The 14,800-nt window shown below is 40.3% G+C and overlaps 1 protein-coding gene across 3 annotated transcripts; it reads left to right on the plus strand.

Moving 5' to 3' along the window:
- Positions 1-92: 92 nt before the first annotated feature.
- On the plus strand, positions 93-10,717 carry tgfb1a (transforming growth factor, beta 1a). Of its 3 annotated transcripts, none has more exons than XM_085379767.1 (7): positions 93-439; positions 1,394-2,099; positions 7,377-7,661; positions 7,796-8,027; positions 8,433-8,583; positions 9,288-9,398; positions 9,498-10,717. In XM_085379767.1, exons 2-7 carry the CDS (start codon positions 1,775-1,777, stop codon positions 9,543-9,545), a joined length of 1,152 nt encoding a protein of 383 aa, XP_085235893.1. In that variant the 5' UTR covers positions 93-439; positions 1,394-1,774; the 3' UTR covers positions 9,546-10,717. The 3 variants fall into 3 exon arrangements, with proteins under 3 accessions (XP_085235893.1, XP_085235894.1, XP_085235892.1); XM_085379768.1 differs by having other exon boundaries at positions 1,681-2,099; XM_085379766.1 differs by having other exon boundaries at positions 93-2,099.
- The last annotated feature ends 4,083 nt before the right edge of the window (positions 10,718-14,800 follow it).

Genomic DNA, 14,800 nt, shown 5'->3' on the forward strand with positions numbered 1-14,800 from the left:
CTGCGGCCGTTACCCTCATTTCCTGGGCGGAGAGCTGCTCGCTCTAATAGAGTAACAGGAACAAGAGAAAGAGAAGAGCTAGAGGGGGGGAGAGAAAGAGGCAGAGCAAGGCAAAAGAAGTTATCTAAGCGCAGAGCTCCCACAAATCACTTTGTCACCAGCAAGCTCTGACAAGCAGGAGGAGAGAGAAAGAGTACGAGCAGAGACTCCGAGTTAAACAGAGGTGCGAATAGGGAGTCTTGTCGGTGGAGCCTCGAAGGAAGAAGGTGTGAAGAAACTGTAGAGGAAAATAACGAGGCGATACTGCTGGATGGACAGAGGGAAGATAGAAGAGAGACGAGACTAAAATCCAGTTCCCAAAACAGCATAAGTTAAGAGGGACGGCTACTGCTGTTGTTACTGCCGCTGTGTCTGGATGGTACATCACCATTTAAAGAAGGTGTGTCAAACTTAAAATCTGTTACCGGAGGACACTGTTTCATTGAGACTGACATTTTAATCTTCTGATAGCAAACGCGCTTGAGACATTTAATCTCACAAGTGGAACCCAGAGAGCATACACTATCGTATTATCATGTTTGAGAGAGAGGAGAGGGATAGAGAGACAGCTGCTCTGTCTGTGAAGTAGGCATGAGACAGAGGCGTTGAAAGCAATTTCTGGTGTAGTGCAGCTGTACACAGATCACATGTTGTTACTAGTAAAAAGAGGTAGTTAGAGCCAAGAGCAGTACATGTTTGTGAAATGTTTTTCTATAGGGGCATGTGCAGGTTTGTGACTGGTATTGAATAAGTTGATGAAAGTAACTTCTTTGAGAACAATTTCTTTCTTTTAACCATTGATATTTGATTAGCTCCGGACTGACTAAAAGCGCCTGAGAGTTTTATCTGGACTGTAAAGGTTGAGGTCATCTCACCAAACCTAAAAAAAATAGGAAGATCATTTTCAAACTTTTTAAGCAGAGACTATTATTAATATTTTCTCTTTATTACAGAACATTACAGGGGAAATATTTGTCATTAGCACTAATAAGAAATTGTGCCAATTTAAACGTCTTAGTCTTAGATAACAAGTAACTTGGGCTCTGTAAACACCTGTCTTCATTTTGCTGAGTGCCATACTACTCTTTTCACATTCACTTAGGTTGCCTCTGTAAGAAAGACTGTGGTGACATGTGGAGGATGATATGCTAGCTCTAAAATAGACAGGATTCAGTTTATATAATAACATAATATAATCTTGGATTTGGAGGTTTGAAAACATATCAGTCAAACATTGGTCTGTGAGCACAGAAACAAATCTGCTGAATCCTTGATGGGTAGTAGTTTGTTTTGGACCTAGAGGTGTTGTAGAAACTTACAAAAGGGCACTGACTGTGTGCATGGGCTCTTTTAGCATTTGACAGCTCTGTTCTGGACTTGCTTCATCCTGTGGGACGTAACTGGGTTACCTGTTTGGCTGAGTCAGAGGCTGGGTCGTCACTGGATGTCTGTCTGCTCACTGGGATTCTTTCCACCTGTTTCTATGCAAATAAGACAGATGTGTTAGGTACTTTTTACAGCAGCAGTGACAGCCGTGGTGGTGAATTTTCAGGACTCTCCACACTGCTGTAATTGTTTTGTCGTGTGTAAACACTTTGCGTCAGTGACACCTCTCCACTGAGTGATTCACTGTTCCCAAAGGATCCCCGGTTGGACGAAGGCATTGAAAGGGAAGTTGGAGGAGCTTTTACTAAGAACCAAAGAACACAAGTGACTGCACAGACAGGCTGTCAACATGAAATTGTGGTTCTTGATATTGATGGTAGTGTACATGGTGGGCAGTGTACACAATCTGTCTACATGTAACACTGTGGACTTGGAGATGGTGAAGAAAAAACGCATCGAGGCCATTAGGAGCCAGATCCTCACCAAACTGCGTTTGCAAAAGGCGCCAGAAGAGGCTGGGGAGAAGGAAGAGATCCCTGCCAACTTGCTATCACTCTACAACAGCACCAGTGAGATTCTGAAGGAGCAGCAGGTTCTGGAAGAGGAAAACATCCCCACAGAACAAAAGGAGGAGGAATACTTTGCCAAGGTGGTTAACAGGTTCATCATGAAAGGTGAGTATAAAATTACCCTTAGCAGCAATATATAAATCTTGAATCTGTGAATCCTGATTGAATATTAAGAAAGGGGGCAATTCCTGATGGCTTAACTATAGTTGAATGTCAAGTAATGACTGTTATTTATGCTACTACATTTACAAGCTGAGACATAATTCAAGGTGAACACTAGCATTGCACTGACACTTTCCACTCTGAAAAAATAGTTATTGTCCAGATGTCACATGAAGTGCTGCTGTTAATCCCTCCACTACGGCAATACTGCGGTAATAATGTTGTTATTACTAGCAGAAACACAACAATAGCATTGTTTACAGTCCCCCTGTACAGTCCTTACTGCTCTTTGTCTGGTTGATCAACACTAATATTAAATATAGTGCACACAGTGCTGTCCAGAAGTTTCAAGCTGCACTCCCAAGCATTCACCGTATGCCTTATGGCTGGTGTCAGTTCCAATCTTGACCATAAATTCCCTCAACACGTGTAACCCTTATGATCTCCACCAAAGATCCTGAGGCAGTTTCAGGGGTTCAGAGATCACAGGCATTACAAGTTAGCAGAACTCTGTGCAGCATCTGGTCTGATGCTGTGTTGCTTACATGATATCTATGGCATTTTTACTGCTTTATTACTGCTCTTTGTCTGGCAAGGCTGCATATGATGTTTGTTCAGCCAAATGGTTTCTGGCTGTAATTGCCTAATGATTCCCAAACTATTACGATAAACATATTTTCTAGTTTTGCTTCTATGCTCCATTGTTCTCTGCATGTCTATACTCATCACCCTATCAGGCAGCCATCCACACTATCCCCCTTTTATCCACCACTTCAAACAGCACACTTTAGTGGATGGACCATGCTCAGGAGTGTGTAGACCAAAGAGAGAACAAAGCAACCTTCAAAATGAAGAGCACAATTTTGTTCTGCTTAGGTAACAACCAAAGAACAGGATGAAAAGTAGAAAAGCAATAGGAAGAGACATGAAATGAACTCCTTCACCCATGCTTGCTCTTTTTCTCTTTCATTTTCTCTTTTTTCTTTCTCTCTGACTTTGACCCTCAGGGATTGGGGTTTTCCTGTAACTTGAGCATTGAGTTCTCCCTTGCTTAACCTGTCACTTGTTCTCCATCACTTTTGCTTCTCTTTGTCACTGACTAGTTTCAGTGTGTCCCTTGAACCATGATTATCCATATTGCACGCTCTCTCTCTCTCTCACTTCTTTCCTTTGCACTCCTCTATCTGCGGGTTTCCTGAGCTTATTATATCAATGTGTTTGCAGTGTGTTTGTGACAGGGCAGCTTGACAGGAAGGAAGACAGGCTGATGGCCACTGAGATCTTGAATGACTCAGGTCCGGTCCGGTGCAAGCGGTGCCCATGGGGAGCATGTGTTTCCTATAGCTCTGGAATGGCACAGAACACCCATCCACTGCCTTATCTATCCGCTGCCTTGTTTTGAATCAGCTAATAAGGGAACAGCTGAAAGTAGCTGCCCCCTTACTCACGAGGGGTCACAACAGTATGTAGCACCACGTATTTGATTTGGCAGGTTTTTATGTCGGATGACTTTCTGGGAGGAGACACAAGGGATTTGTCTCCTCCTGGGATCAAGCTAGGGATTTTGCTGTTTCAATCCTGGGAGGTTCGCTTGCTAGGGGAATGTGTAAACCATTACACTATGGAGCCACTGTTGAGTCAACCTCTGCACACTGAAAAAGGAGAATGAAAAATGTATGAGGATAAATGTTAAGGCCATCAAGTACTGCTTTGCAATTGTGAATTTAAAAAAAGCCACACATACACACACGCAAGGATTTTATCCAGCTTCTGCTTTTCTGTAATACGTTGTTTGAACGAAACAACAGAAATAGAATACAGGGGGAAAAATATTTTTATTTCCATTAACAATTCTTTTCTACATTTAAATCTTATTGGGCAGCAGACACTTTCCTGACTCTCAAAATCATTCTACGGGGGAAACATATTTGTGTGCAGAGCATTTAGAACATAATAGGTTTAGTCTTCATTGTGGTAATTGTGTGGTAGATTAAGCTAAATTCCTTTTGCTGTTTAGCACTCATATATCTCCCTTGAAGCCCACACAAGTTATCCTCCTATTAAAAGGAGTTTTGGTCCAATTTACACGAGGGAACGCTTTTCTCATTTGGAAGCTAGCCACTTTGTGCTATTCTGGGATGAAAGTAGTTCACTTCTCTGAAGTAATTATTGTAGTTACAAGTAAATGAACTTAAAGCTGTATTGTAGAAAGGAGTAGCAACAAGGGACCAAAGTCAAGTGTGAAATAGGGTGAAGTGGGGAAACAAGACATTGATGAGGGGGCTGTGAGAAGGTGGAGCTGAGAGGGAAGAAGGCCAATATTTAGTCAGTTGCTGGAATCTGGTTCCTCCTACTGGTAATTATAGAGCTGTTACTCAACCTGTCACAACAGCTGTCCCCGGCTTACCTGTGGATAGGCCTTGATTCAACACACAAATCCCCCCACACCCACATTTATATGCAGGCTAGGATGCTATCTCTACCCCGTCTAGCAGAGAGAGAGATTTTTTTAGCTGAGCATGGAGCTCATTTCTTACACTTTCTACTCTAAATGATTAATTTTGATCACAGAGCCAATGCAAACTCTGTTAATTGGAAAGTAGAAGTGAAGATAAAGCGTCAACGTAATTATGGTGCAGCAGCCAATATGCTTCTTAGGGGAAGTGACTTAATTTCCTGTTTTGCAAACACTTCTCTAACCCTTAACACATTTATCTCACTTTTCTCAAACTAAATGGAGACTCTGACTTTCCGTGCATGCGTTTGCCTGGCACACCAATTCCACTTGACATACTGTACGTTGTTGTGACCGTCTGTGTTTCCATTCATATGCTTCAAACCAAATATTTGACTGCTCTGGGTGGTACCAGTAAACTGTCATCTCATTTCCCGTTACACTCCACATCAGTTCTTTTTGGTTTCAGTTCGGCCTCACTGCAAGGGGTGAAACACTACCTCAGCCACAATGCAGATGGTAGATGATATACAAGCAGCCGTGACATGGAGTATCCTGGTACAGCCTGGGCTGAATATGTAGCACAAGTATGCAAGGCTGGGTTGCAATTCCTATCAGAGAGTAATTCCCGGACTTGAGAGCAGAGAACCCTTGCTTTGGCAGGCTGAGACAGAGTAGAGGGTTTGGGTCCCGGCCAGTACTTGCGCTCCATTGATACACATCTCCAATTTCTCCACACCCCCACTCACACCCTCTCACCCCTCACAACTGTGAGTTATATTCAAGAGTGCATTCTTCCCTGTGCTGTTTCCTTACCATTGTGTTTAACAGTTACATTGCCCCTCTCTGAGCCTCTCACTCGCTTTCTATAGTGTTTCACTCTTGATCTTCTGCCTTCCTGTGCTTATCTTTGCATGTGACTGTTCGACGTAATCTTTTCGATCGTAACACTCATACATTTATGGTGTTAAAGCCTCCAGTAGCTTGTCTCTGTTTTTTATCAAGCCCTCTAGGCATCTTCATGCTATGATTAAAGTTGCGCATATGGGCAGCAAAACTGTAAAAGAACAAAATATTCATGTTGGTCAACTTTAGCAACAGCTGGAAGAGATGAACACTTGGCTGCAGTTATGATTATTGAGTAACACTGAGCTCAGCCATTTTATCTGATTAATGTGTAATCCTGACAAGCACTTATGAAAGAAGCCTTTCATTTACTTTATTCATAAAAAACATTGATATACATCTAAGTGTTGTAATGTTTACTAAATATCAGTGTTGTTAACAGTTTAGAAGTTAAAAGTTGTAATTAACTTGGCTTGATTTGAAAAATCTGAACCCGCTAATTCGAGAGTCCTGATGTTTTTGAGCCATATGCCCATTAATTCTAACCTTACAATGCCCAGTCATCCCTTTAAAAATCATAGTTCTTTTCTTTGTGTTTACAGATATTACACTAAAGACCATTTACATTAAATACCATTTACCAAATACAGTAACGATAGGATGACTTACCAAATAAGCTCTAGGAGTGGTCTCACAAAAAAAAAAAACAAGTAAAGATTCATGATTAAAAATAACCAAAACGTGTAATGAAAAATTAGTAAATCCTAAACACAAATAGAATGTTTTAATGCCAAAACTTGTTGCCTTTGCCTAATGTTAATGAATTCAGAGGAAAATGGCAAAATGAGGGAGAGCAGAGAAACAGCAGAGGTGTAGAGTGAAGGTTTTTTGGGACTAGCTCACATCTAAGCATTTAAATATACTAGTGCAGTGCCTTTTAAAGTAGGTCATAAACCATCATAACATTACTGTATTAAAAAGAGATCAGCTATAAGGTTCGAACGTGTTTGAATGATTGCATACGTTTAAATGTGGTAGACAGGCAGATTGTGGGTTGCAGCTTTCTTGAGAACTGCACATTTAAGTACCAAGAAGTTGTCTGTCACAGGAAACCACAGACAATAATCATCATATAAAGTTAAATTGAAAATTGAAAAAAGGTATTTTGTGAGAGCCTTTTTAGTTTTAAACTAGGCGTGATGACATTTAGTAACATTGTGGCTTATTCTTATTTTATCACATTCTACAAAAAGGCACTTTGAGGGTTCATTCCTGGCTTTATGCTTAAAGTTATAATTAAATTCATGTTAGGGTAAACTTGGCCTAGTTGGAATGGTTCAACGGAGAGGTCAAAGGGTTGGCAAAGTTAGCCAAAGAAACATGCCTCTTTTGTACATATGTGCCCCTCCCCCTAAATACAGAGTGGAGCAGCAGTAACTGTAGGAGAAAGACTGTTAGCAGAGAACAAAGCACAGAGAACCCCTCATCTGAACAACATCAAGTTTAACACTGCACCCACTTGGGTCTGCAGCAATACAAATGCCATGTTTAAAGCAAGTTTGATACGGAGTTATTGAGACAGTCAAAGAAAAGATTTCTTGGAAGTTCTATGTTGTGCTGACTGACATTTGGTCCTGGTCCAACATTTAAACTGTTCCACATTAGCTTTCTTTACGTTTTTAAATATAATAATAACTCCTAAAAGACTAAAAACACATTACAACTAGCTTTTAATAAAAGACAGTTTAAAGTACATCTACCATGAAAGTTGGTTCCCTTCGTGATGGATGAAGTTCTTTTGAAATATTGTACCACAAGATATACATGAGATGTACATCTGCCCATTAAACATTAAATGCACTTAGATGGGTTGTTTGTCAAAATATCAAAACATAATTTCCTCTTCTTACATCATACAGAAAAAAACAACTCAAACACCAACTACAAGCCCACGGTCATCTCAATGAGCTTCAACATCGCTCAGATACGGAGTAACGTCGGGGGCAATCTGCTACTCACCAGAGCAGAGCTACGGATGCTCATCAAGGAGCCCATGATTTTGTCTGAGGAGAGAGTGGAGCTATACTATAGCCAGGGGACCTCGACTCGTTACCATGCGTCTCGCTTTGTCACAAACATGCTGAAGGACAAATGGCTGTCCTTTGATGTCACTGAACCTCTGCGGACCTGGCTCCAAGGGAATGGTGAGATAAGCATTTATTTTTACTTCATCATCATGTATTTGTCAATCTTTCCATTTATTTAGTTCAGCCCATGTGTGATATCATATAATTTCTAGGTAATATTTCCCTCCTCCATGATTTTTTTCTGTTACTAGAGAATGAACAGAAGTTTGAACTTCGGCGGTACTGTGAATGCGGCATGCCGCATGACGATGGTACTTTAAGTTTTATCATCTCTGGGACTACGAGCAAGAGGGGAGACACTAAAGAATTAGAGAAGCTGAACCAGCAGCTACCCTACATCTTTACCATGTCCATCCCTAAAACCAACCACTCTAAGAGTTTACGCACAAAACGTTCCACTGACACGACGGACAGCTGCAGCACGTAAGCAATTCTGAACTTAATGATTTATTCCACTCCATTTCTGCTTTAAAGCTGCAATAGTAACCTACTAAACCACGAGCAGCTTCAAAATACAGACCACTGAAACAACAAACATCAACTATCCCTGTTTATCCATGCTGTAATTCTGTGGTCGTTTTAGTGGCTGTATAATAAATGGACTGTAGCTTTAAAATGTTTTATAATCTTAGACAGATTACAGTGTGCCTCTCATTTACCCCCACACATATACACAAGATGGAGTATCCCTCCAAGGCCCAGCCATAGGGTTAAATTGAGTGTAATGTTGTCTCCCAACATAACAGTTATCGTCCTACAGCTTTAAAACTGACTTGATTTCAATACTCTTTGCACCATCTCATCTTCACACTGTTTTCTCTTTTGCAGCCAATCACACAACTGCTGTTTGAAGAAACTGTACATTGACTTCAGGAAAGATCTAGGATGGAAGTGGATCCATAAGCCAACGGGTTACTATGCCAACTACTGCATGGGGTCCTGCACCTATATCTGGGATGCAGAAAACAAATATTCTCAGGTACTGTGTGCATTTTCATGAGTGTTATTTCTCCCAAATCCCAGGAGGCAATTTCTTAAAGTCTGGAAAAAATGTTAATGGCAATGTTGTATTTATATGTTGCCATAATAATTCTTGATGATTTAAATAAACCAAAATGCAAAGACTACTTGTATTATTTTAGCTCTAAGCACTACGGCACTAGGACTATCTGAATTTAACCGGTTATATAAAATTCTGGTAGAGACAAATCCCACTCAGAAGGAAAACCAATGGTTTTATGAGAAAAACAAAAACACAAATCCCTTGCAGGTTGCAGGAAGGGGATGTAGTGTGAAAAATCCGCCAAAAATCAGTATACACAGAGCTACCTCATGCGTTGCCCCCTCGTCAGTAAAGGAGCAGGAGCTTTGTTTGTGCCAAACCTGATTAGGTTAGGGCTGAAATGATGACAAAAACTTTGTCTCTGGTTGTTTTTACTCTTTTAAAAAGCTAAATATCCTTTTTATGGCCCTTAATACTTTTAACACTTTCCACTCATTGAGGAAACTCTGGGTCTTTCAAAAATTTGTGCAAAAATGTCTTTAAAAAGTAAAGTATTGTAGTTTGTATTAAGATTTTTCTAAAATCACACTGAAAATTCTTAGAAATGTTGTGCTTATGTATTACATTTGCTTCGGACCATGTTGTCTTGGTGAGTAAATTCTCATAAATCTTGCCTACAGATTCTGGCACTGTACAAACATCATAACCCCGGAGCTTCTGCCCAGCCCTGCTGTGCTCCACAGACACTAGAGCCACTGCCAATCATCTACTATGTGGGGAGGCAACACAAGGTATCTATACTGCAGTCACTTTCAGGTCAAATGTTTGCAGAACATTTTATGTGAAAACAATATATAATTGATCACATCACTGTTATTTTCTACTTGCAGGTGGAGCAGCTGTCCAATATGATCGTGAAGTCTTGCAAGTGTAGCTAAAAATATAGTATGGCACACAGCTCTGCCTCCTCTTCTCAAAACACAGAGGGAAAGAAGATGTTGTGTTGGAGACTACAGATAAGAGCAAGTGACAGAGAATTTGAGATAATGTGGACATGGGGAACAAAATATTTTAAAGCTTTTCTCCAACAATCCCTCAGTTGTCACATTTGATGCACATTAAGCCATGGACCTCTTTTTTCTTCTTCTACATATTAACGATTATAGTTTTTATACGTACATTTACCTTGCAGTAGTAAAATTGTCGGTCTTGAAATGAATTAATTTATTTGTTGCACTGACAGGTGTCTAAAGAATAATAATGTACATAAAAGAAGTGTGTGAGACAATAAAATTTGGACAAAAAAGCACGAGGACAATAATGAACGTTCATGGAAGAATATCCATATTCAGGGATGAAAACGTGGGACATTTCAGATGACCACATCATCGTCCAAAACAGGTCCTGGTGAAAGGTGCTGAATTACAGGTGGAAAACCAGGGATGTTGGGGTTTTCCTCAAAGATAAGGCTGTAGGTGTTTTTGCATGGCTACATCATAAAGGACAGAAAAAGACACAGGGAGAGTCCAACCTGGGGAAAATCCCTTTTGACTGAAAGGCTGGACTTTCATTTTACAAGAACCGTCCATTAGTTTTATTTTCTTTTTTCAACCCACGTGACTTCTAATATGCATTTTATCAGTATGTTTCTGTTCATAATGTTCATAACTGAATGTCAGATTGTCCTTTAACCCCACTGGTTTTTCAAAGCCAGAGGCACTATCAGCTGAGAGTGATGACATCATGCTTTTAATCCCTCTGGGGACTTACCGCCATACATGTTCTCTATTAATGGACACATGGTGGTAGTGCTGATATGAGTAAGGCTATTAATACTTATTGTTTTATTTTATTTTGTTTTAAAATCATGGTAAATTATTTTAATTTCAGGAAGTTTCACAAGGATGTTTTTTCTTTCAAACTCATGAACTGGTCTGGCTTCTATGACTCGCATTAGGAATAAAACCAACACATGATTTCAGCTTTCTATGTTTTTCTGGTGCACCTGCTTTTATAATGTCTATTTGTAAATATTCAAACAAAAAAAAAGAAATAAACATGTTAAATTATGTTGTGATGGTGGAAGATTTTATGAGCAAAATAAACCACAGGAGATGTTTCCACTTGGCAGAGAGTTGCCTTGATTAGGTGTGTGCGTGTGCGGGTTTGCGTTGCACTTGTCAGTGCATGTATGCGTCTGTTTTAACTGTAAGCCGACTTGACGAAAGCATAAACTGAAACACACCTAAAGTGATGTAGACGTGAATTTCATCATCTTGTCTTTGTCATCACAAAAACAGTTCAAAAGAGTCGTGTTGTTAGACGTGGTTTTCCTCAAAAAACTGTAACTAAAACATTTTTAGAGTACAGTCATGTTAGGTAAAAAAAATAAGATGAAAATGTAACGCTAGTTGAGATAAAACTGTGACTTCAATTTGAAACTAAGAGTGATTTGAAGTTCAGGGCCGTTGCCGTACTTGACAGACTGGGACCCCACCCCTTGCACCTCCTTTTCCTTCTACACTTCAGTGTGTGACTACTTCTCTTTCTTGATGTCTTTCACAATCAGTTTTTTTAAAACACTACTTGTACTTGTGTACTTGTACAATGACTTTCCAGTGTCGGGGAACAGATCGGCCGATGGAAAAGCTTGGCTTATGGCACCATGTGGACTATTTCAGGCCAACTGCAGGGCAATTATGGGATGACTGAAGAACAGCAGCAACAAGTCCTATTTGGCTTCACCAGTGGCAAAGAATGCTCGGATGTACAGGTTCTTTAGTTGCACTGTCTTAACCTGAAGGGATGGATGCCTTTCCAGTTTTTATGCTATCTCTGTACACCACACCCCCACCGTCCCAACCCCACCCCTCTCACTCTGTACTCAAGGGATTATTGTCAGCCCATGAGGCTGAATTGGGAATGAGGAGAGCAGGTCCAGACCCGTTGGTAAGTCCCAGACTTAAGGGCAGTGACTACATGGAAAATTAAACACACATACTGTGCACATGCATATGAAAACACTGAACCCACTGACACACAGACACAGCTCAAGCACACCAACATCAAATGCCTTACATAAGCTTTGTGCTAGTGACTCGTGTGGGGGATGCTTGTGCTGTTAACAAAGTGACAGTGATCAGTGCTATCTTGTTCCAAGGCTGGTCATGTTACCCAGAAAGCACAGCAATTTTCCCCCAATGAAAGAACACACAAAGCGCCTGTTTGGAAAGGCAGCTAAACAAAGTATAATGAAACATCATCAAAATAATTGAATCCTCTTCAGTCTCACCTCTCAAAATGATTCTGAGTGATCTGTTGCCAGGTCATAATCTTGCCAAAGTACAATGTGTACCGTGTTATCGTGACAGGGGAAATGTAATTGGAATGTTAATGGGGCTTTTTTTTCACCAAGAAAACAGGATCATTGCCCAACCTAAACAAGGAAAACCCAAGATCTGATGCAGGAGACAAGATCATTAACATTAGACACTAAAGGTGCTTGAACTTGAATTTTGCTTTTTTCACTTTCCCTCCTAAAGATGAAACAAAGAGTAAGAATGTCAAGAGACTCATAAATCTATCTGTGGTGCTAATGGAACAGCCCTATGGGGGAAGTAAAACTTAAGTAGCCTTGTTCCTCCAAGTGATGTTCATTTCTCAGCAGCTGCTTCCTCTCAAGCCCTCTGGCTTTTCATGGGACTGAATTAAACTGCTGACACCTCCTGCTAAAAATGAAGCACATCGCAGAATACGGCCCACCCGAAGAAAAATAAAGGATTGAACTGAACACAATTCAACCCAACAGAGAAGATTTAAGACAGATGGCGGCAGCTTTTGAAGGTCAAGCAGGTGTTCTTTTACAGCTAAGTCCATGTGTTGAGTTTATACAACTGCATGAGTAACAAGAAAATTGTTCTGTTGTTGCTATTCATCAATTTTGACACAACTGGTCCTTTAATTACATCCAAGTGCAGTGTTTAACCCTTTTATATCTGTTGATGTGATGACTTTCGAAGCATTCTACCTGTATGCTACTTATCTAGGTTCATAATGCAGTCATGTGAGCTCATTCGTCATGCCGCTGGTCTTGAAATGTTATTTTGGGTTCGCGTCTTATTACAACATCCATGAAATGTGCGATTATACGTCCACCAGTCTTCCAGCACAACTGCTCATTAAAAGTGGAGCAGGAAAGCGACCTGGTATAATTCCTGTGAACTCAGACGGAGCTGACTGCGACCTTAATAACAGACGCTGATGTCCTGCTGCAGCTCAGCTCTGCCTTGCAAACACACAGCTGTGCAAATCCATTGTTGCTCCAGGTGCTGAATCTGTGTGCAAACACACACAAATACACAAACATCAACAAACATGCCTTTCTGTTTAAAGACGCAGTTTTGCAGTTTAAGATTTTGGTTTTATTTTCGCATCAGTTTTACACAAGTCTAATTAAATTCGAGATTTCTCTCTTAAAATAACAGGGTAATTATGTTACCATACTTACTGATATAAGGGGTCAGGCTGAACAAATTTACCACAGTACTGACTTTAATTTTGTACATGTTTAACTTACTTTTATGCCTAACTTATTTTTTGCTTCGCTGTACAGGCAAGATTTGAAATAACTTTAGTGTAGATATATATGTTACTGCTCTACCTGTATTTTTATTAAATAAAATGTTTCTGATACATATAAATTAAACTTTGATTTATAAGTCCCCAGAATACCTGGGTGTACAGATCAACAGAATATTGACAAGTTTACTGGAACATGTTAGACATGAGCTGACAGCGATTTCCTTCTCCACCTGTCAGGCTTTTATTGCCATCTTTTTCCTTCACACCTGCAGTAGATGTTTATCACAGTCAGCCGCCCATATCGCTCGCTTCGCCTCCTCTTTTCTCTCCTTTTCTCTCTGATCTTTTTGTTAGCCGCTGCCAGCTCTTTGAAGATTCCCTGAAAGTTTTGTGTTATCACCTGCACGACACAAAGCAAGTGATAGGGGATGAAAAAAGATGAGTGACTAAATGAGGGACAGAGACAGAATAAAATACCACACACGTTTTTCTTTCTAGCTTTTTTTCCCTACAAGCTAAAAAGAAACTAGGGTAGAACAAACATTTTTAAAAGAGAGTAGTTAATTTCCACTTCACCAGATGGCCGATGTGCTCCTTTGTCATGTAAATAACCAGTAGCTAGCGTCATAGCTTAAAATTCTAAGGATCAAAGACTGAGGAAAAACAAAAAAAAAGCCTCTTCAAAGTGAAGCCCACAAAGGGAAAGTATGATAAACCATATGACAGTGAGTGTGGTTATAAAGCACGCTGGGCCCTGACTCATTTGCTGGACCTCTGTAAGTAAGAAATGTTTTCTAAAAAAGGAAAGGTACCAATTACATCTCTGGACTGGCTCCTTCTAGTGGCACCGCCCCTCCGTTTCCTTCCTTCCTCCTCTCTCTCTCTCTCCCTCTGTGTGTGTGTGTGTGTGTCCCTGGACACACAGGGACAGATATGCCGCTATAAACAGCTACCATGTCCCTGGGTAATAAACAGAGGAGAGGACCTGGCTCATGGCTCTGAAAAAACAACAATGTCCGAGCAGGATCTACACCCAGAGGAGAGGCAGTCTCTAAATAGCAGTTTAATCATACAATCCCAACTGAAGAACATACCCCAGTGGGTGATGGTGACGGCAATGGGGAAGACGAATTGGTGAGGGGTGGTGTTTGAGGGAACCTTAATTCCCCTGGTGAATCACTATCAAGCATTTATTGCAATAGCATCTGTTGCTCAATGACTTTATAATTGAAAAACTCCAAACATCATTCTGGGCTCTATAAAAACTAAACGCTTCTAATCTAGATCTAGATATCCTGCTGTATTGGGCTGGCTTGTAAAGTCCGAACACAGCAGTAATTTTAATTGTATATCAGTTGTTGTTGTTGTTGTTGTTGTTTTGGTTGCTTGGGAAAAGAATAATTCTCAAACAAGCTGTTGACCAGATGGCCTTGATATAGTCTAAATGTTTATTTCTAACAATAATTTAGGTCTAACACTCAGTCTTCTGCTAGCTCTGTATTGTTCACCACCATCTGCTGTATAAAAATCTAGCTTTTGCAAGACGTTTGACTTACTAGTCTAGCGGCATAAATACTGCAATCTTTTTATTTTGGTAAACAGCTGCCTGCTG

Source organism: Rhamphochromis longiceps, linkage group LG14 (genome assembly GCF_057381845.1).
Source record: "Rhamphochromis longiceps isolate RC_006_pf linkage group LG14, R_longiceps_female_GT1.1, whole genome shotgun sequence".
Taxonomy (NCBI): Eukaryota; Metazoa; Chordata; class Actinopteri; order Cichliformes; family Cichlidae; genus Rhamphochromis; species Rhamphochromis longiceps.

Excerpts from the sequence above, each read along its gene's own strand:
- tgfb1a (XM_085379766.1), top strand. The coding sequence starts at position 1,775 with ATGAAATTGTGGTTCTTGATATTGATGGTAGTGTACATGGTGGGCAGT. Across the intron at positions 7,662-7,795 it reads GACCTGGCTCCAAGGGAATG|AGAATGAACAGAAGTTTGAA; the intron begins GTGAGATAAGCA and ends TTCTGTTACTAG. Across the intron at positions 8,584-9,287 it reads CAGAAAACAAATATTCTCAG|ATTCTGGCACTGTACAAACA; the intron begins GTACTGTGTGCA and ends TCTTGCCTACAG.